The sequence below is a fragment of the Diadema antillarum genome, unplaced genomic scaffold (genome assembly GCF_040938485.1).
Source record: "Diadema antillarum isolate AM-2024a unplaced genomic scaffold, OU_Dant_1.0 seq00000704_RagTag, whole genome shotgun sequence".
NCBI classification, from domain to species: Eukaryota; Metazoa; Echinodermata; class Echinoidea; order Diadematoida; family Diadematidae; genus Diadema; species Diadema antillarum.
The window spans coordinates 1,378,058-1,401,176 of NW_027271609.1; the positions used below are offsets into that span (position 1 = coordinate 1,378,058).

Below are 23,119 nucleotides of genomic sequence, written 5' to 3' on the forward strand. Positions count from 1 at the left end.
TAAAAATAAAAAAGAAGTGCAGTTACTAAGAAACTCTTCAAAAAAACAGTTTAAAATTTGGAAATGACACCCGGAGGTGTTGATTTAACACCATAAATAAGCACCGAAAATTTAACACCAGCTCGGTGTTCACTATTTAACACCGGACTTTTTGCAGTGTATAGACAGGTGGCCGCTATGGCAGGTTTGACTGCATAATCTGGCCCGCTCCATACTTGTTTCGCTAATTTCTCCTTGAGCAACTGTAGGTATAAGTTGTGTCAGAACTGCTCGCTCTCTGAATCTAAATCTCTGAATCTCCAAAACTCCAATTTACTATACAGAACGTGTAGCTCCATAGTAATCCAAGGGGGTGAAAGAGAGACCTTTATGGTCGGTAAAGGAGTCTGCACCAATACTATTACATGTACATGCACCATTTTGGTGAGAAGCTACAATACAGGACCTATAATAGTAGCTGGTTTCCAGGCACAAACCCTTGTTGGTAGTAAAGGAGTCTGGGCCAAGACTAGTACTACATGCACCATCCTCGCACTGCAGCCTCTCCCAACAACTTGTTGGGAGAATCATTGGGCGCGCAGTCTCACGATTGACGCAATCAGATAACTGGCAAAATATCACACCGAGGTAAACAGTCAGGGGCCCAGACTACTACCAGTCTTCCTGGCTGGAACTTTGATTGCATATCTCGACTCGCACGGTAGCACGTGCACCAAGTTCCTCGCGGTCATGTAGATTTCGGTATTCTCCGTGCAGAAAGTAAACCAGCGAAATATCGCAGTGCGAGTTTTAACTACACTAGTTGCGTTTACAGTTTGGCGGCTGCACGAGGCCCAATGATAAACGAGAGGAGACATGAAGGCATGGTTATCATGGAGGCCGGCCGATAAAGGAGCTGAAGTTTGCTGATCGGATGAACAACGGACATTTCATTTTGCATCTGGTGAAAGCAGGTGAAGGGTCATGTGAGCAGGCAGAACAGGAGGCGGTAGATTTCAGCCGGTAGCATCAGTGTCATTATTCTTTCGGAAATCTTCGAGCTGCTAAGAAAAAACAACAACAACAACGAAATGGCACGAAGAAAATCACTAGGCCTACCAATTGGTATTGACTTAGGGACACAGTTTTCCTGTGTTGGAGTATTTCGTAATGGCAAAGTGGAAATCATAGCCAATGATCAGGGAAATCAAACCACACCGAGTTACGTCGCCTTCACTGACGCGCAGCGGCTGGTCGGGGAGGCAGCCAAGAACCAAGTTGCTATGTAAGTACATGTACACTGTACTATAATCTGAAATACTATACTTCTTTAATCATCGTTAATCAATCAGCTAACTAGCTGCGCTGCTTATTGTCTACCCAGGGAGCTCGAGGTGATTCTCTCTTCCACCTCCCTGCTCTACCTTAGTTGGTAAATATGACTGGAATCGTGTTCTTCTGGTTCGCTCGTATATTCACTGTAGAGGATTCTATATGTCCACTTTCCATTGACGAACAGCGATGAACGGTCACCCGGTACTCTGGTTCGATTCCCGAGTGTAGTTAGTACGTTTGTTATTGACCGAAAGATCGGTCTGTATCTGTCCGTCGGGGAATGTTCCGCGGAGACTGCGTCTGGCTTCACGGATAAAAGAGTCCTCCCGACAGACGGATCTTTCTGTCCATCAAATTTCCATGTCAAGTTCTTCTGTTCAAACTTTGTCCAAGGGTCCACAAAACCAGACTACAAGTTCTTGTCACTCAAAAAATCTCCTATTTTCTATACACGTACCCAATGAAATATAGTCCCTTCAAAGATGGGGAGCAGATGGGGGGGGGGGGGGAGGAAGGGATCTGACACAATAGATCAACATAAACCAGCAGAGCTTGTGTTGGATGAATATTTCCCATTGACTTGTGTGCATTTGTGCATTCTCTATAGGCTCACCCATAGAGACGTGTTAAAATTCAAATTTCAAAAAATTCTGTAAAATAGCTGGAAGAAATGAGGTGTTTCATCTTCACTAACCTGAATAAGTGAACTATACCCTGTCATCCATCAAATTTCCATGGAAGGTTTGTCCAAGGGTCCGCAAAGCCAGACTACAAATTCTTGTCACTCCAAAAATCTCCTATTTTCCGTACACGTACCCAATGAAATATAGTCCCTTCAAATTTCATGTGAAAAGCTTTCATCTTCAAACCAAATTGCAGTTTGTAGAGGAATTCATACTCAATATCTGCAGCTATTCAGTTTTATGCCAAACTGCATCACTGATTTTTAATTCATTTTTTCTTCATTTATTTTGGTATCTTTGGTACGAATTTGTGAAGGGGTCTGGGACATTCCATTTTATTTACATAGTGGAGGTCATATTTCTTATTTGACTTTTTAACATCATAAATGTGTTTTGGATGATATTTGCCTCTATATATCATATGAGAAATTGCACATCCAAGGGTTATAAAGATTCTCAAAGAGATACTTTTGAAAATGATACCCTTTGGAGTTTTTTTTTTTAAATCTTGCAGTTTTGATTAGTTTTTCATAAGATGAATACATAGATGCAGGTAGTTATCCTTCATTAAGGGGGTGTCATCATCACCTTATTGCCTACAAAATCCTGTAAAACACTTTTATTTATCAAACAGATTAACTTGATTGAGCTGTTTCAGTGGTAGCCCAAACAAAGAAAAACATTACAAGGAAAGTAGAAATTACGCAGTGCGTAATATATGTCCCCGCCGGAAGTAGCATTTTGTAGCAAAATGTACAATATAGGTCAAAAATCAAGGCCAAAGGTAAAAAAAGTCAAAGGTCAAAATTCTGTGTAGAAGTTTTGAAGCCCTCATCTAGTGCCATCACATAAAGCAAATGGAATCGAAATCAGCTTAGAAATGGCGAAGGAGTAGCATTTTGTAGCCAATGTACAATATAGGTCAAAAATCAAGGTCAAAGGTCAAAGAAGTCAAAGGTCAAAATTCAGTGTAGAAGTTTTGAAGCCCTCACCTATTGCTATCACATAAAGCAAACGGAATCGAAATCAGGTTAGAAATGGCGAAGGAGTAGCATTTTGTAGCAAAATGTACAATATAGGTCAGAAATCAAGGTCAAAGGTCAAAGAAGTCAAAGGTCAAAATTCTGTGCAGAAGTTTTGAACCCCTCACCTAGTGCCATCACATAAAGCTAACGGAATCGAAATCGGGTTAGAAATGGCGAAGGAGTAGCATTTTGTAGCCAGATGTACAATATAGTTCAAAAATCAAGGTCAAAGGTCAAAGAAGTCAAAGGTCAAAATTCTGTGTAAAAATTTTGAAGCCCTCACCTAGTGCCATCACATAAAGCAAGCGGAATCGAAATCGGGTTAGAAATGGAGGAGTAGCATTTTGTAGCAAAATGTACAATACAGGTCAAAAATCAAGGTCAAAGGTCAAAGAAGTCAAAGGTCAAAATTCTGTGTAGAGGTTTTGAAGCCCTCACATATGTAGAGCCATCACATAAAGCAAACGGAATCGAAATCGGGTTAGAAATGGCAAAGGAGTAGCATTTTGTAGCCAATGTACAATAAAGGACAAAAATCAAGGTCAAAGGTCAAAGAAGTCAAAGGTCAAAATTCTGTGTACAAGTTTTGAAGCCCTCATCTAGTGCCATCACATAAAGCAAACGGAATAGAAATCGGGTTAGAAATGGCGAAGGAGTAGCATTTTGTAGCAAAATTTACAATATAGGTCAAAGGTCAAGGTCAAAGGTCACAACTGAAATTCTGTGTCGAAGTTTCAAAGTTCCCATGTAGTGCCATCATATAAAGCAACCAGAATCAAAATTGGCTCATAAATGACAGAGAAGTTGCAAATGAAGATTTTGATCACACACGGACGCACGGACACACACACGTACGGAGCCCGTTTCATGGTCCCCTGCTCGAACTCGTTGGGCGGGGACAAAAATGACACAATCATTCAAAGTTGTGTGATACTGATGACTAGTTTCTACCAAGATCTAGTACCACAAGAACATAATAAGAAAACAAAGGGTAGTTAAGCAGAGTTGGGGGTAGAGGGGGAGGGAGGGGGGTGAGGAGCAGATGGGGGGGGGGGAGGAAGGGATCTGACACAATAGATCAACATAAACCAGCAGAGCTTGTGTTGGATGAATACTTCCCATTGACTTGTGTGCATTACGTGCATTCTCTATAGGGCTCACACGGGTGAACAATTCCCCATCCATAGAGACATGTGTTAAAATTCAAATTTCAAAAAATTCTGTAAAATAGCTTGAAGAAATGAGGTGTTTCATCTTCACTAACCTGAATAAGTGAGTTATACCCTGTCATCCATCAAATTTCCATGTCAGGTTCTTCTGCTCAAACTCTGTCCAAGGGTCCGCAAAGCAAGACTACAAATTCTTGTCACTCAAAAAATCACCTATTTTCTGTACACGTACCCAATGAAATATAGTCCCTTCAAATTCCATGAGAGCTTTCATCTTCAAACCAAAAATCAGATTGTAGAGGAATTCATACTCAATATCTGCAGCTATTAGTTTTATGCCAAACTGCATCACTGATTGTTAATTCATTTTTTTCTTCGTTTATTTTGGTAACTTTGGTACGAATTTGTGAAGGGGTCTGGGACATTCCATTTTATTTACAGGTGTGAGCCCTATAGTGGAGGTCATATTTTTTGACTTTTTAACATCATAAATGTGTTTTGGATGATATTTGCCCCTATAACATATGAGAAATTGCACATCCAAGGGTTATAAAGCTTCTCAAAGAGATACTTTTGAAAATGATGCCCTTTGGAGTTTTTTTTTTAAAAATAAATCTTGCAGTTTTGATTAGTTTTTCATAAGATGAATACATAGATGCAGGTAGTTATCCTTGATTAAGGGGGTGTCATCATCACTTTATTGCCTACAAAATCCTGTAAAACACTTTTATTTATCAAACAGATTAACTTGGTGTATTTTGGGCTGTTTCAGTGGTAGGCCAAACAAAGAAAAACATTAAAATGACACAATCATTCAAAGTTGTGTGATACTGATGACTATTTTCTACCAAGATCTAGTACCACAAGAACATAATAAGAAACAAAGGGTAGTTAAAGGACAAGTTCACCTTCATAAACATAAGGATTGAGAGAATGTAGCAATATTAGTAGAACACATCATTGAAAGTTTGAGGAAAATCAGACAATCCGTTCAAAAGTTATGAATTTTTGAAGTTTTTGTGCAGTACCCGCTGGATGAGAAGACTACTGCAGTGTATGAATAACTTAGATGTCACATGCGTACAACAATATAAGGAAAATATAAAGAGAATTTCACAAAATTCAATCTTTTGAAAAAAGTACACATTCCCCTTACTCGTTACCGATAAATGTTATGGGTAATATTATTCCCCCTGCCTTTAGAAAGAGGCAAGTCAATTGCTCTTTTATTATGCGAAAAAAGTGAAAATATGTTGAATTTTCTTTTATATTTTCTTTATACTGTTGTACGCATATGACTCACAAGCTGTAGTAGTCTCCTCATCCAGCGGTTCCAACACAAAAATTTAAAAAATTCATAACTTTTGCATCGATTGTCCAATTTTCCTCGAACTTTCACTGATGTGTTCTACTAATATTGTTGCATTTTCTCAATCCTTATGTTTATGAAGGTGAACTTGTCCTTTAAGCAGAGTTGGGGAGGGGGGGGTAGAGGGAGAGGGTAGGGGGTGGGGAGCAGATGGGGGGAGGAAGGGATCTGGCACAATAGATCAACATAAACCAGTATGAGCTTGTGTTGGATGAATACTTCTCATTGACTTGTGTGCATTACGTGCATTCTCTATCTAGGGCTCACACGGGTGAACGATTCCCCATAGAGACATGTGTTAAAATTCAAATTTCAAAAAATTCTGTAAAATAGCTTGAAGAAATGAGGTGTTTCATCTTCACTAACCTGAATAAGTGAGTTATACCCTGTCATCCATCAAATATCCATGGCAGGTTCTTCTCCACTCAAACTCTGTCCAAGGGTCTGCAAAGCCAGACTTGTACTACAAGTTCTTGTCACTCAAAAAATCACCTATTTTCCGTACAAATACCCGATGAAATAATAGTCCCTTAAAATTCCATGAGAAAAGCTTTCATCGTGTTCATCTTCAAACCAAATTGCAGTTTGTCGAGGAATTCATACTTGATATCTGCAGCTATTCAGTTTTATGCCAAACTGCATCACTGATTTTTAATTCATTTTTTCAAGCTATTCTACAGATTTTTTTGAAATTTGAATTTTAACACACGTCTCTATGGGGAATTATTTACCCGTGTGAGCCCTATAGAGAATGCACGTAATGCACACAAGTCAATGGGAAATATTCATCCAACACAAGCTCTGCTGGTTTATGTTGATCTATTGTGTCAGATCCCTTCCTCCCCCCATCTGCTCCCCACCCCCTACCCTCCCCCTCTACCCCCTCCCTCCCCAACTCTGCTTAACTGCCTTTTGTGTTCTTATTATGTTCTTGTGGTGCTAGATCTTGGTAGAAAACTAGTCATCAGCAGAGACTCAAACTCTCCCGTTTTCGACGGGAGATCTCCCGCCGAAAACCCATTTTTGCAAAGTCTCCCGTTCTCCCGCTTGAGATTGTATTTCTCCCGCCCTGGCTCTGTGTCTCCTGTTGGAAAGGATTTCTTAAATTGCTACTGTATGTTGAAAAAATAAGCCTTAGATAACACCAGAGACCATCTAGAACCCTAGGAACTTCGCGCTTCGCACACATCAACATAGAGTCTCCCGTTTGCTAGGGGTTTCAGGCGGGAGAATCTCCAGATCAGAAGATGCTTTGGGTTGTAGTCTCTGCATCAGTATCACACAACTTTGAATGATTGTGTCATTTTAATGTTTTCTTTGTGTGGGCTACCACTGAAACAGCTCAAAATACATCAAGTTTAGGCCATGGGGTGAAGCTGAAAAAGAGGCTTAGAAAATGAGTTTCGTTCCAGCAACACTGGCACTACTTTCTGAATGCGGAAATGTGATGTTTTGTACATCCTGAATATACTGTAAAACGTTCTCCTCGAAATATCCTGTAGTTTTTGCGAAAATCCATATTTTATAAACTGCGACCAGCAGCCCAACACACACATCGTAATGGGGCTGCGGATTGTAGCATTTAGGATCATGACAGGGTAGTATCGCGGACAAATGTCAACCTTAGATCGAACAAAAATTCTTCAATTTGAAGACTTACAAGTAAGGTTGAAGTATTGACAACAGGGTTCGTGCAAGGTTTGGTTCTACAAATAGTCATTTTCTGTTCGAATTGATGACTTAATATGACTAGGTCGAGAGGAATCTTGGAGAGCTACGCTGAATTGACGGTCAGCGCAGGCGCACACATCACTGCGCACAAATTTCGAATCCATTGACTGGATATTAGATGTCTGTGTGTGCATGCGCTGCAGTGTAGCTCTCCCAGTTTCCTCTCGACCGAGTCACATTTAGTCATCAATTTGAACAGAAAGGAACTATTTGCAGAAGCAAACCTTGCACGAACTCTGTTATCAATACTTCAAATTCATTCATAAGTCTTCAAATTGAAGATTTTTTTTTCCGATTTTAAGTTGATATTTGTCCGCGATAAAACATCCGTCATGATCCGGTATGCTACAGTTTACAGCCCCATGACGCTATGCGTATGGGGCTGCTGGCCGCAGTTATGCGTATGGGGCTGCTAGCCGCAGTATAGTTCCCATAGTGTTTTTAGCCTGAAATACTACACATTTGTAAAGCACTGCTTTTAGCCATATACCTAGAAAAAAAGAGTGAAGTTTTGGTTTAATAGTTGCATTATATCTCATGTTTCAGCTTTTCCTGATGCTGGCTATGCAAAGGAGGACAAGAGCAAAGTGGTTCGAGACCATAGAGGGAGAGAGCACTGACTGACCGTCAGAGGTCAAGGCAAATGCCTTACATTCTGTTCAAAGACATGTTATTAATCAAATGACTAATCATTCAAGGCAAAAAAAAAAAAATCATTGCGTTTGTTTGTGTGTGTGTCCACGTGCATGTGGGAGAATCTTATTGTACACACACACACACACACACACACACCCTCACATGCACACACACATACGCACACACATAGTTATGAAGATTCAATATACCCAAGTATATTAAAATATTATTCTACATGCCTTGGCCATTTATCACATCAGCATCATAAAAAAGATTATCATAAACATGAACACAGACAATGATATAATACATGTATTGATCAGTGCATTACACATACACAGGTGCATAAAAACGCTGACATATATACACTCACACGCACACATACAAACTCATTTACACACATGAGACATTACTATTAAACAGATCATATTGTTTATCAGTAAACATGTTTTTCTTTTCTTCTTCTTCTTCTTAAGAAGCTTTAATATACTTTGATCACATAGCAATCACGTTGTTCATGAAATATTATACATTACTTTAGCACTAGAAAATTTAATCTTCATAAAATTTCCTGAAGTTTTCATTGCTATCATTAGGTTACAACATGGTGGGACACTACCTCCTTTCATGTAAGATAGCTCAAAATGATAATCAGTTAAATTTTCTAGTTTTAATAAATTTCCTGGAACATTCCATGGTCCAAATATCCTTGAAAGGGTGTAAAAGTTTTGAAAAATGCCAATATATAAAATAAAGGCAAAATTATAGTTTACCCATTCATGAGTGAAAACTGTTGGATTCTGTATTGGAGGCAATGTGTACCTGAAAATCTTGGAGAGAATAAAACAGGTTTGGCATTAAAGATTATGATAACATTGCAATTAACTTCCAATATCAGAGGATCTGTGCAAACAGGACTCAACTTTATGCACAATTTTCATTTGGCTGGTGTGTATTAGTTTTAGCAAACTGATTTTGTACTCACACCTACATTGTACTGACCTTTCTACATGAACATTCTGTTTCAGTATTAATAATAGTTACATATTTTTTTTTTCCCAGAGTGGGAGAAACAAATTTTAATCGTAGTCATTCAGTTTTATGAAAAAAAAAAACACTTAGGAAAACATCTTTGTTCTTAGAATAATTCAACCCTAATCAAATCATAATAGTGGGCAGAAATGTTTGCTAAAGGGCGAACAATCACCTACTGAGGCAAGGAGTCAAAACATGTTGCATAAACATTGGCATTCAAAATACAGGAAGCAATCTGTATTACAAAGACATTTTATCCTGCACAACTTTGGTTAGATGTCAATTCTTGAATATCAATCACATTGACCAAAGCATTGGTGCATATACAGTACATTCTGTTGTTTCTGAACTTTGCACTGAAGTTCTTTGTGTATGTGTGTGAATGTTTCAGTGGTGTATATATATTGCTCCATTTTATCAAGGATAAGTTATAGTAACATGACAATGTTTTCATGCTTCAATATCAATCATATTAACCTATTTCCCTTGGCAAGTAATGAGCAGGTTGACTCTGTTGCAAAAGATGCATTTTACAGGCAACACAGCAGAACCCGAAGAGCTTCCAGAAGAAAATCTTGATCTTGATGTGAGCGTCTTAGGGGAGGAAACAGATGCTCCTGTTGACGGACCAGGCTCCTCCTTCAGCTTTTGTTTCCTAGCGAGATTCAGGCGTTTGCTAGATATCTATAAACCTCTTGTAGCACGTTTCATGGAATCCTATTTAATACATAACAGCAATGATTAGCCGTTGGATTTTGTTGGGGGGAAAAGGCTAAACGCTAGAGGGAGGGGTTGAACATTACACTCAATATATCATTAAATGTACGGTAGACTACTGACTGCCAATATTTGAATCTTGTAATTACTAATGGGCCCTAGTACTATGCCAGTTAATCATTAACACCTCATGATCATTGTCATCAACTACTTCAACTTGTACTTGCAGTGCAATTACTGATTTTAAATTACATCTACAGCTTTCAGCACCTGATCACATGCAATATCAATTATCATAATCATGAATACAACTGCCTTATCATCATTAATACTAGTAATCCTTGGCCTTTCACTATCACCACCACCCACTGCTTTATAGTTTGGCACAACATAATGGTAATCATATGTTTTAGGGAGTTTAATTGTTGAAATTATGTTATTGTCATTGTTGGGTTTTTAAATCTATTTATATCAAATATTAATAAGTTAATTTAATGAGATGCTAAATGTGTGTTTTAAGGGGGGATTCGCCAATTTCGGGGTGAGAGAAACAGGATGGATTTTTAGTATTAATACTCCATGGCCATGATTATGAAAATATAAATTTACATGCAGTTTAGACCTTTTTCAATCCTTTTTCAATATCACCGATCAGTTACATCAACCTAACCTGGGCTGTACATAGAACAACATGTAAAATTACATCTATGTTAGGCTACATTATAACGGCGCTATGCCATGCCAAGGTGAAATTCAAGATAATTTATCTAAAATGTAACAGACACGCTAACGGCTAAGCTACTGCATTAGCGCCCATTATAACATACACAAGCAACGTTCATAACATACAATAGCTAACGTTGTACTTGTAGTCATCATGGTCATTAACATTACGCATATATATGAGAGAGACTGCACTGCAGTGTCGACTGCTACTACGACTGTACGCACGTAAACTAACCTGTAAATTATCCTACTACGTTGGTTGCAGTCAGTCCCCCTGAGCAGCTGAATCACTTCGGTCTGGTCTGCGATTTCACGGTCTCCCACACTCAATTTGATCCACTCTTTGGCACACAAAATAGGTTTCGTCTATCTTAGGTTTGTCATAGCCGTGAAATTTTCAAACTTCATCGATGTTACATGCATAATAACGCATCTTAAAAGTTTCGGCTGAGCAGACGACGTAGACGCGTCGACAGGCTCACAGGGGGCGGCCATTTTGACTCGTAAACAATAATTCTCGATTCGGATTGGATAACATACTTGTACATCACATGATCGTTCGCGAATGAATATCGTACACGGCAAAGTGTACATATTCAGCTCCTCAGTGACAAAAACGTTCACTGTTTCCCCCTAAATTACCAAAATACTGCAGGAGGGTTTGTGTCGAACTTTTTCCTGTAGCCTTTTTGGTTATTTGTTTACACGTAGCTGTGGAGAAATTTTAGTGCCGCAGTTGTCGGAACGAAACAAGCGAAAAAAACCAGCTCACCCCATGGCCTAGTTAATCTGTTTGATAAATAAAAGTGTTTTACAGGACTTTGTAGGCAATAAGGTGATGATGACACCCCCTTAATCAAGGATAAGTACCTCATCTACACTGCAAAAAGACCGGTGTTAAATAGTGAACATCGAGCTGGTGTTAAATTTTCGGTGCTCATTTATGGTGTTAATTAAACACCTCCGGGTGTCATTTCCAAATTTTAAACTGTTTTTTGAAGAGTTTCTTAGTAACTGCACTTCTTGTTGATTTTTAATTTAAACAAGACGATCAAGAATTTTACATTAAAATACTAGATCTTTGAAAAAAATGTGAAAATAAATTTACACCAAGGTAACCCCAGCTGGTGTGGTCTCTTACTGAAGCTGGACGGGTGTTAAACCATTGATATTAACACCAACAAATATCAAATCAACACCATGTGGTGTCATTTTTGAATTATCACCAGTACAGTGTCAAAATAACACCAGGTACAGTGTCAAATTAACACCACGAAGTGTCAGGTGAACACTTTTCAACACGGGGATCACAGTGCATTGTTTACACCTGTGGGTGTGGTCCTTTATTGAAATTTGATCGGTGTTAGATTTAACACCCGTGGTGTTAGATCTAACACCGATGTTTTTACAGTGTATGTATTCATCTTATGAAAAACTAATCAAAACTGCAAGATTTATTAAAAAAAAAACTCCAAAGGGCATCATTTTCAAAAGTATCTCTTTGAGAAGCTTTATGACCCATGGATGTGCAATTTCTCATATGATATAGGGGCAACTATCATCCAAAACACATTTATGATGTTAAAAAGTCAAATAAGAAATATGACCTCCACTATATAGGGCTCACACCTGTAAATAAAATGGAATGTCCCAGACCCCTTCACAAATTCGTACCAAAGAAACCAAAATAAATGAAGAAAAAAAAAATCAAAAATCAGTGATGCAGTTAGGCATAAAACTAAATAGCTGCAAATATTGAGCATGAATTCCTCTACAAACTGCAATTTGGTTTGAAGATGAAAGCTTTTCTCATGGAATTTGAAGGGACAATATTTCATTGGGTACGTGTATAGAAAATAGGAGATTTTTTGAGTGACAAGAACTTGTAGTCTGGTTTTGCGGACCCTTGGACAGAGTTTGAGCAGAAGAACCTGACTTGGAAATTTGATGGATGACAGGGTATAGCTCACTTATTCAGGTTAGTGAAGTTGAAACACCTCGTTTCTTCAAGCTATTTTAAAGATTTTTTTTTGAAATTTTAACACACGTCTCTATGGGGAATTATTTACCCGTGTGAGCCCTATAGAGAATGCACGTAATGCACACAAGTCAATGGGAAATATTCATCCAACACAAGCTCTGCTGGTTTATGTTGATCTATTGTGTCAGATCCCTTCCTCCCCCCATCTGCTCCCCACCCCCTACCCTCCCCCTCTACCCCCTCCCTCCCCAACTCTGCTTAACTGCCTTTTGTGTTCTTATTATGTTCTTGTGGTGCTAGATCTTGGTAGAAACTAGTCATCAGCAGAGACTCAAACTCTCCCGTTTTCGACGGGAGATCTCCCGCCGAAAACCCATTTTTGCAAAATCTCCCGTTCTCCCGCTTGAGATTATATTTCTCCCGCCCTGGCTCTGTGTCTCCTGTTGGAAAGGATTTCTTAAATTGCTATTGTATGTTGAAAAAATAAGCCTTAGATAACACCAGAGACCATCTAGAACCCTAGGAACTTCGCGCTTCGCACACATCAACATGGAGTCTCCCGTTTGCTAGGGGTTTCAGGCGGGAGAATCTCCTGATCAGAAGATGCTTTGGGTTGGAGTCTCTGCATCAGTATCACACAACTTTGAATGATTGTGTCATTTTAATGTTTTCTTTGTTTGGGCTACCACTGAAACAGCTCAAAATACATCAAGTTAATCTGTTTGATAAATAAAAGTGTTTTACAGGACTTTGTAGGCAATAAGGTGATGATGACACCCCCTTTATCAAGGATAACTACCTGCATCTATATGAAAAACTTATCAAAACTGCAAGATTTATTTAAAAAAAAAACTCCAAAGGGCATCATTTTCAAAAGTATCTCTTTGAGAATCTTTATAACCCTTGGATGTGCAATTTCTCATATGATATAGGGGCAAATATCATCCAAAACACATTTATTATGTTAAAAAGTCAAATAAGAAATATGACCTCCACTATAGAGAATGCACGTAATGCACACAAGTCAATGGGAAATATTCATCCAACACAAGCTCTGCTGGTTTATGTTGATCTATTGTGTCAGATCCCTACCTCCCCCCATCTGCTCCCCAGCCCACCCCTACCCTCTCCCTCTATCCCCTCTCCCCAACTCTGCTTGTATACCTTTTGTTTTCTTATGTTCTTGTGATACCAGACCTTGGTAGAAAGTAGTCATCAGTATCACACAACTTTGAATGATGGTGTCATTTTAATGTTTTTCTTTGTATGGGCTACCACTGAAACAGCTCAAAATACATCAAGTTAATCTGTTTGATAAATAAAAGTGTTATACAAATATGTTATATCAAAACTGCAAGATTTATTTTTTACAGAATTTTGTGCAATTTGAATTTTAACACACGTCTCTATGGGGAATTGTTTACCCGTGTGAGCCCTATAGAGAATGCACGTAATGCACACAAGTCAATGTGGGAAATTGAGTATATGAATATAAGAACGACCCAAGTCCAATTTTTGGCCAAATTTAGTTTGACATGGGAAATTGTAGCTTATGCATGGACTCATCTTGTGTGTAAATGATAAATCCTAATTACCCCCGGAAGTGCCTGAAATGAATGAGTTAAATCTTATATTAATGTAAGAATGAAGGACTTGGGTCATTCTTACATTCATATAATAGCGCCCTCTCTCATCCTTCTCCCATCTCTATAGCAGAATATCATGTATATGAATCAAAGAACAACCCAAGTCCACCACACAAAATGGCCTCGCCACAATTAATGTAAATTATGTTAATTGTCATAATAATATATGTTCTAGTTTGTATATACAATGTTGCCTTCCCATCACAGTTAAATAGAATATTATTTGACAAATAAAAAAGATATGAAGTTTTTTTTAGTTTACTCGAAATGATCTTCCATGGACTTGGGTCGTTCTTATATTCATATACTCAATTGTGTACCCGTGTGAGCCCTGCAGTCTCACGGTTATTGCAATTGCGCCCTCTCTTGGTTTGTCGCAATGGGCAGAATATCGCATCACGGAAAAGGGACGGAGCCCAAACAATTGGCATTCAAGCACTGTTGGACGAAACAACTCACATTCAAGCATCAAAGCGAAACGAGAGCCAGGTCTGTAGCGCATAAAGACAGATGAGTGCCTACATCAAGAAAAAAAAAAAAAGAAGAAAAAAAAAAGGACGCTCACTTTGGTTGGTTGTCATAATACTCTCTAGAAGAAGAAGAAAGCTCGATGATCGGCTCGGCGCGTGGACCCCTGCAGTAACACTCTAGCTTTGGCCCCCGGGTGCGCATTTCCGTTTTGCACCTTGGTCTAGGCAATTTCGCCAATAATAGTAACAAACCAACTGGTGAACGTAGTCTATACATATCCCTTGTCAGCTGTCACGCATGCGCATTGAGCACCTGAAAAAATGCGTCATTCTGCATGGAATTGCAGTCAGTCAATACTCATTCTTTATACGCGTTTATCACCTCTCTCTCTTTCATCCAAAGAGATTTTCCCCAGCGGTGGGGAGGAGAAAAATCTCTTTGCTTTCAACTCAGGATCCGTTATCAGCCTACTAAGATAAACGTAACATTATGAATCAATCTGGGCAAACCGCATGCACTTATGAAAAATTCATGCTACAACAAAACCAAAAATGAAAAGAATATATAAATACGTTAATAAAAAGTAATACATAATAAAGAAATACAGAGGTTAATGAGAATTATAAAGGCCTAATAATTACTATAATTTTTATGAGAAGGAAAATGAGGAAAATACATGTAGTATTGAATTTTTATTTTATCATCGACAAAATTGTCAAAAATATCTTTTCAAAGTTCAGATTCCCTTGGAAGGAATTTGTTTCAAAATTTGAAAATGATGGTTACAATGGCAATATCACAATAACATCAATGGTTATAAAACAATGATAGTAATTATAATAAGAGTAATCATAATAATGAAAAAAAAATAATGAAAATAATGATAACAATCATCATCATCATAAAGTAATACAATTATTACAATAACATCAATCATGTCTGATAACTATAGTAGGTTATTGATTGTTATTATTATTTTCAGGCCTATTAATAATAGTAATGATAAAACTAACAATAAAAATATCATCATTACTATTATTATTATTATACTGTGGCGTAAGGCATGCGTAAATTGTAACACTATTAAGTTATAAATTAGAATAGATCGTCGACTACTTCTAGTAGATCTACTATTACTCTTTATATTTATTTTACTAATGTACTACTTAGTTACTATAAATCATGCAGTTACTGAAGTCTTGACTGGAATCTTGAGACCTAAAGCACTTTTAAAACTAAACATCTAAGTTAAGCTATTTAGAATCTTGCCCTTGGGCTTAAACATGATCTGGACCCTTGAAACAGCCTAACTTTTAAGGCTAAGGCCAAGAGTCTAAACAAGTTAGACTAACTTCGAGAGAGTCTACATCTCGTTAAGAAAATAGACTCTAAAGTTAGACATTCACAACTCAAAATCGCCTACCAACAAAGGTGAAGGAATGGCATCTTCCTTTTACTCTGGAGTCTCTGAGACTGAGTCTGAGTCTTGGCTCTGCCTCTGAGGCTGAGACCTCGATCTGGTGTTCCCTAAATCTGAATGATCTAGTTCTTCTTCCATTGCAATTGTGAACTGATTGAAGTGAAGTTAGCAAAATAACAGCAATTAATTAATCTACTATAGTATAAATCAAGCTCCTTGCTCAGCTCACCGCTGCTCACCACATGCACATGCATACAAAAAATAGTCTATGCATAAATGCACATGCATAAGGTAACTTATCCCACTCACGAGCCGGGTTCACTCGTACAAAATAGCGGGATGACGATCGCGCTCCATATCTCGAGATTTTTTGCATCCGTTCACACGCTCCAAATTAGCGGGATAGCGATCGCGCTCGGAATCTCGAGTTTTTTGCAACCGTTCACACGTACAGAATTATCCCGGTAATTGCCGATCGAAATAACAGTCAAACCTGCAAACTGGGTAACACAGCGCGCTTCACTGCCTGCGCTTCTCTTTGCCCATTGTTTTTGCGCGTCAGTGGTGTGGTTCGCGCGCTGTTGTTGTGGTGCACCCAAAGAGATCTCTTTGGGTGCACCAAAGAAGTGAAGGACCTCTTCGCTGAGGTCTCGCTGTTGTGTTGTGCGCATTGCATGATGGGATATAAAAACTCGAGATTCTAAACCCGACCGTTCACACGTACCGGCGCGGGGCAACTTATCCCGCTAATTGAGGAATTAGCGCAAGATTTCTTGGGATTAGCATCGCGATGCTTATCGCGCTAATTTTCGGGTTTTTTCTGTCCACACGTGCAAAAACTCGAGATACCGATCGCGATGCAAATCTCGAGATTTGTATCCCGCTAATTGGTGTACGTGTGAACCCCCCTACGGTAGATACTATCAGTAGGTGGGTACGACACGGATTTCAAGTGGCAGCGCGATTTCATAAGTCGCGGCTCTAGCTCCTAGACTTTGAATCCAGCAGGTTCACTGCAATATATCGAAGCCTAGGCAAAGGTGTAAAACGGAATTGCGCCCCCGTGGTAGCAGTTCTCAGGATCGCGCTATCATTCGACGAAAAAGAGGATCGATGAAAAGGGTTCAGAACTAGACTACAGCAGTAATAACTTTCGTACTTTCACCTATCCTGATGGAGTGGCTTGTTCACAGACATCTCTTCCTTTCTCACTTGTTCCTTCTCCTTTCTCTCTGTTCTTCATTATTTTGCACTGCAATTGTGTTCCATGTTCTTGCTTCGATATTGCATCTGTTATGAGTAATTGTGTGATCTGTCTATCATGTAGGCCTACCATATTTTCGTTGATGGAAAGAATGCGTGCTAACACTGAATTGATATCACACTGTAAAATAGTACATTTTTTTTCATATGTCAGATGAAACAAAACATTACACATCAGCATTCATGAAATGCGTTAACGATTATAGATACGCATAGATTATGCGGTTTAAATTTCAAGGATAACGTGCAAAATTGGGCAGTTTTAGAGTCGAGTGAAACGTGGTCATCCCATGTATTTCACAAAACTCAGCGATGAAATCAGAGAATGGAACGTCCCGATACGAGAGAGCGAAAGTGATAGAGTGAGGCAATTCTAAAAACAGATAGGCCTATTGGGATAATTTTGCTATTGAATGCATAACAATTTCAAGACTAAAACAGAGGAGAATGATAAAGGCAGTCAAATTTTGATTTATTTTCATATGTCTGCAGAGTGCTTCATTTTAATTATGAAAAAAAAAAGTTATTGGTATAAACGTCCTGTTCCTTATATACGTCACTGCTGGAAACCGAACTAAAGTTTAAATCGAAAAAGCATCGTGTATGATTATTTGTAAATAGGAAAAAAAATGGGACAGGGACTGGCAGGAAAAACAATTATCACTTTGTTTATTCACTCGTTGTATGATGTTTAATAGCGTAGTGACCAGAACATTTTGCTAAATCATCGACCAAAACCATTGTACTTGAAAAGAAGGTTCTGTATCACTTCTATATTTTGTGAAGTCAAACTACTACAAGATGATGCTACAGTTGTATTTGCTATTGAGATCAATGATGCAGTAATCTTTTAAACAGGAGCGCTTGTTTTGGTTGTGTTTTGGTTTTCTTGCAAAATTAAAAAAAATATTTTCACTTTCTCCTGCAATACAGGAACCCCCAAAACACAATCTTTGACGTCAAGCGGCTGATTGGTCGGCGATTCACAGACGAGAGTGTGCAAGCCGACATGAAGCACTGGCCTTTCAAGGTGATCAACCGAGGAGGCAAACCGGTAATACAAGTTGATTACAAGGAAGAGAATAAGATCCTCGCCCCAGAGGAGGTCAGTTCTATGATTCTCTCCAAGATGAAGGAGACGGCCGAGGCATATCTGGGTCAGAAAGTCACAGATGCCGTCATCACCGTTCCCGCCTACTTCAACAATGCTCAGCGACGGGCCACTGAAGATGCAGGTGTAATTGCAGGCCTGAATGTTTTGCGCATCATCAATGAGCCCACAGCAGCTGCCTTGGCATACGGACTGGATAAGAAGTTGGAAGAAGAGCAACGTGTCCTGATCTTTGACCTCGGTGGAGGAACATTCGATGTGTCCGTCTTGTCGATCGATGACGGCATCTTCGAAGTCATCTCAACTGCTGGAAACACCCATCTTGGTGGTGAGGACTTTGACAACAGGCTTGTCCAGTATCTTACAGAGGAATTCAGTCGAAAGTACAAGAGGGATCTGACAAACAACTCGCGAGCCCTCCAACGTCTCCGCACCGCAGCTGAGTATGCTAAGAGGACACTCTCCAGTAGTTCCATTGCCTGTATTGAAATAGAATCACTGTTTGAAGGAGTTGATTTCCGCACGACCGTCACACGAGCTCGCTTTGAAAACCTCTGCTTTGATCTCTTCCACGAAAGCCTTGGCCCAGTTGAGAGGGCTATCATCGATGCAAAGATCAACAAGAAAGACATCGACACCGTTGTGCTGGTCGGGGGTTCATCGCGTATTCCCAAGATCCAGAAGCTTCTGCAGGAGTTCCTGGATGGCAAGGACCTCAACAAGTCCATCAATCCAGATGAAGCTGTGGCTTCCGGTGCAGCAATCCAAGCAGCCATCTTGTCTAGAGATCAGAGTGAAGAAATTCAGGATGTGATCCTTGTTGATGTAACTTCACTCTCTCTTGGAGTCGAGACCACTGGTGGTGAAATGTCAACCGTGATCAAGAGAAATACGTCAATTCCTGTCAAGGTATCTAAACCCTTCAAAACACATTCCAACAACGTGACAAGCGTGAGGATTATGGTGTACGAAGGAGAGAGGGCGCTCACCAAATACAACAACCTGCTTGGAAAGTTCGTGCTGAGTGGCATTCCTCCAGCTCCCAGAGGTGTGCAAAAGATCGAAGTGACCTTTGACATCGACGCCAACGGCATCATGAATGTGACTGCCAAGAACCAGAGCACAGGCAAAAGCAATAATATCACGATTATCAACCGCAGTGGTCGTCTATCCAAGAAAGAAATTGAACTCATGATCAAAGAGGCTGAGAGGTTCAAGGTTGAGGATGATCTCCAGCGAAAAAGACTCAAAACCAGAGACCAACTGGAGGACTATGCCTACAGGGTCAAGTTTGCTGTCAACGAACCGTCAGCTCGAAGGAAGGTAACTGCTCATGACAAAAAGATGGTCATCAAGTCTGCAGATGACGTCATTCAGTGGCTTGGTTTGAACTCCAAGGCAACCATAGAAGAGTTCACACACCAACTAGATGAGCTTCAGAAGACATGCTCCCCAATCATGTCTAAGATTTCGAGTGGACAGTAAAGCATGGTTACCATCCAGTATAGCCCTCAGTTCTCGTACCAGTGGCAGGGTTCGATTTACCAAGTACCTCCTATGACCTACCATGGAAGGACTGGAGTTGATTGGTGATATTCCTTAACAAGGATTGATCGTTTTTAACGTGTACCCGTGATATCTGTAAGTGCACTTTAATGAGAGAGAATAATCTCATATGTTTATCAAAGTAGTGACATAAGCGAGAAAATCGAGATAAGAGCTGCGATGACGGTAAAGAACACTAGATGTTTGTTAGGAATTATTGCAATAGTGTTTGCAACAATATTGCTAACTTGTAAAGAGCTTCGATTTAGTTTACATGTTATACATGTATTATAACTGTTTTGTGAAATCATCTGAGGTGCACGCATACAACGACACAATAGTAACATTGTGAGACCTAAAGAAAAATGTTTAATTGTTCTATTACACGGTGTTCTGTTAAATGTTGTTAACTGAAGGACATTATGGTAAACAAAATCGATGGATGGCACATATAAATGCAATAGGACTGTCCACCCTGTAATTTAAGTAAACTTAGACTTCTGAATTCTGATGTCCGGAGGAATTTGAATCAGATTTACTGGTTATTACCCTTTTTTGTATGAATTCTGTCAACGTTTACAATTCACGGCACTGTGTCCTTGATCCTTAACCAAAGTGCGTGACATTTATGCGGGGTTTGCTGCGAAAAGAAAGTACATGTCCTACATGTAGTTTCATACGCTGATTATTGTTTGGAAATTGTGGTTCGTTATCTTTTTGAATGAAATTGACTTCATAAGATTGTAATGTTTTTAACGATCAAATGACTGTGTGTGTTTGGTCTTTTTTTAAAAGATTTCTAGTAATGCATTGTTTTGTCATAAATCATTTTATCATAAAATAACTAATGGGCTACTTGTATAAGCACAATTTTCAAAACATTTGCATTAAAAAAATTAGCAAAAAAGTCCTTTCAGTCTATTATTTTCCAATTTCTCAACCATTCTTTGACAATGTTTGGTCATATCCCATGTACCAACATTAAAAGAACACACACAAAGATACACATACAATGTATCAACAATGACGTCTCTACCTCAACTGTGTTCCTTCAATGAAAACCTAGCTCTCCTGCTCAATTTCTGTAACGTATTCAAATTTTATGCATACATTTTGTTCAAGCAGTATTCCTTCAACAGTTTGCCAGAAGCTTTCCGGCCTATAGTGACAACTTATGAATGATAAGTGACATCTTACCTAAGAAACTTAACTGGAGAGAAGTGAATAAGAAAAAAAAAAGGAAACATATACGAGTATGAATTTTCTGTTCAGCACGAGTATGTTGTGCGTGTCTTGTTTCAAGCTTCCGAATGCGTACCCTACACGAGTTTAGTTATGTTGTTCCTCATTTTATGGAAAGTTCTGTTTTCCGAGCTTGAACTCTTCAGAGATACATTCATCTTTCTTTTCTTGTTCTTTTACTTCTTTTTTTTTTTTTTGATCAACCGTAATTAGTCAACATTGCCTTTCTGCAGTGAATGCACTACATGTATATTGATAAGAGCTATCAACAGCACGCACACACAAGCACACTCGCTTATAGGCAGGCATACACAAGGTACAGTATACCCACACATTCACACGCGCGCGCGCGAGCACACACACACACATACATACATACACACACACAAACAAAATTATTACATGTAGCACATTACATCGACACATACTACGCTGCATACACGTTCACATTCTAGAGACTCTTACTACCCAGGCCTCCACCCGGTGACTAGCCTTTTGTCAAGCGAAACGAGCCCAGCCGAGCACGACTCTATCTATCCGCCATACAGCAAGAGGGCCTAGACAAAAGGGTACTTAGTACTCGGTGACACGACATTGCAATACGACCTGCAATAAATGCTGTCTTATTTTCTCCAAGGACTTAGGGTTAGGGTTAAGGTTGTCATAGGTTGTCATAGAGTTAGTTTAGTTTGATGTGAGGACTAGGATAAGGGTTAGGGTTGTGTCTGTGAGTATAAAAGAACTTATTTAATTATGTACAATGTATTTGGCTTTGGTGTGCAGGTTTCTTTGTTGATACAGTATTCAGACACTTCTACGTTATATCATTTGAGTATAAATGAGGCTTCCACTTAAATCAAGCATTCGCTTTAATAGTCGTAGGTTTGCTCCTTCGTACAGTCTATATCAGTATTCCATTACGTGTTTTCCTATCTCTATAAGTCTTTTATATGTGACATAGATGTAGATGTACAGTTTATATTATTATATCCTTTTACGGTTTCAATAAATCATGCACATACACTGTAATTGTTTTTATTCAAAACATTTTGTGTTTCAAGCATTTTATATACATTTTTTTTTGTGAATATCATGCGTACATGTATTCATAATTGACTCCAATTCATTTTTGTTTATGATTTGTAAAAACAGCATCTAAATGCTTATTAGACTTCAATGTTCAAAAAGTTAATACGTACCGTTATACACTGATAACGTCCCAAAGATGGATGAAGTTGTTAATCTAGATGCTGATGTCGGAAACACACTAGCCATGACTGTGAATGTATATACAGTATATATATATATACCTGTGTATATATATATATATATATATATATATATATATATGTGTGTGTGTGTGTGTGTGTGTGTGTGTGTGTGTGTGTGTGTGTGTGGCCGTCCTCAGTTGGGGTTGAGAAGGGGACAGTTACCCCATCACACATTTTTAAAAACTCTGTTTTTATCAGGTAGGATATTGGACTTTGCAATAATTTTGATATAGAGAAAATCACATAAAGAATATAGCTTTATACAGTAGTTGTTGATGTGTTTGTTTGTTTGTTTTGTTTTTTTTTTTGGGGGGGGGTAGGAGTTCTTGTGCCAGCTACTTGCATTTTTATCATTCTAATGTGAAAGTACAAGTGTATGACTCTGCATCACAAAACCAACCAAAATTCGCCAGATATGGATATTGAGGGCAGATTCTTAAAGAGCAGACTCTAAGCTTTAAAATGATGTATAACTCATTTAAAAATGGACTCCCCTAACCTATCTAAATACCTGTAGTAGAAAGAAAGCACACACTCTGGAAAAGTGTGAATTGAGAAAAGAGGCTCTGAAGTACAGGGTCTATTCGAGTCCTTAATCTTATACCAAGCCGTGCTACCAGTGTGATAAGAGGGACAAAACACAGGATATAAACAACCGGAGCAACAACAATGTAGAGATTATCAGATTAAGCTGAAATTGATCATGTTCTATTAACACATTCTGTCAATGATTTATACCAACTTTCATAGCAGTAGAATTATCC

The 23,119-nt window shown here is 38.8% G+C and overlaps 1 protein-coding gene across 1 annotated transcript; it reads left to right on the plus strand.

Moving 5' to 3' along the window:
* The first annotated feature begins 1,070 nt into the window (after positions 1–1,070).
* Positions 1,071–19,782, plus strand: LOC139737775 (heat shock 70 kDa protein IV-like). Its single transcript, XM_071648448.1, has 2 exons — positions 1,071–1,264; positions 18,120–19,782. Exons 1-2 carry the CDS (start codon positions 1,071–1,073, stop codon positions 19,780–19,782), a joined length of 1,857 nt encoding a protein of 618 aa, XP_071504549.1.
* The last annotated feature ends 3,337 nt before the right edge of the window (positions 19,783–23,119 follow it).

Excerpts from the sequence above, each read along its gene's own strand:
- LOC139737775 (XM_071648448.1), top strand. The coding sequence starts at position 1,071 with ATGGCACGAAGAAAATCACTAGGCCTACCAATTGGTATTGACTTAGGG. Across the intron at positions 1,265-18,119 it reads GCCAAGAACCAAGTTGCTAT|GAACCCCCAAAACACAATCT; the intron begins GTAAGTACATGT and ends CCTGCAATACAG.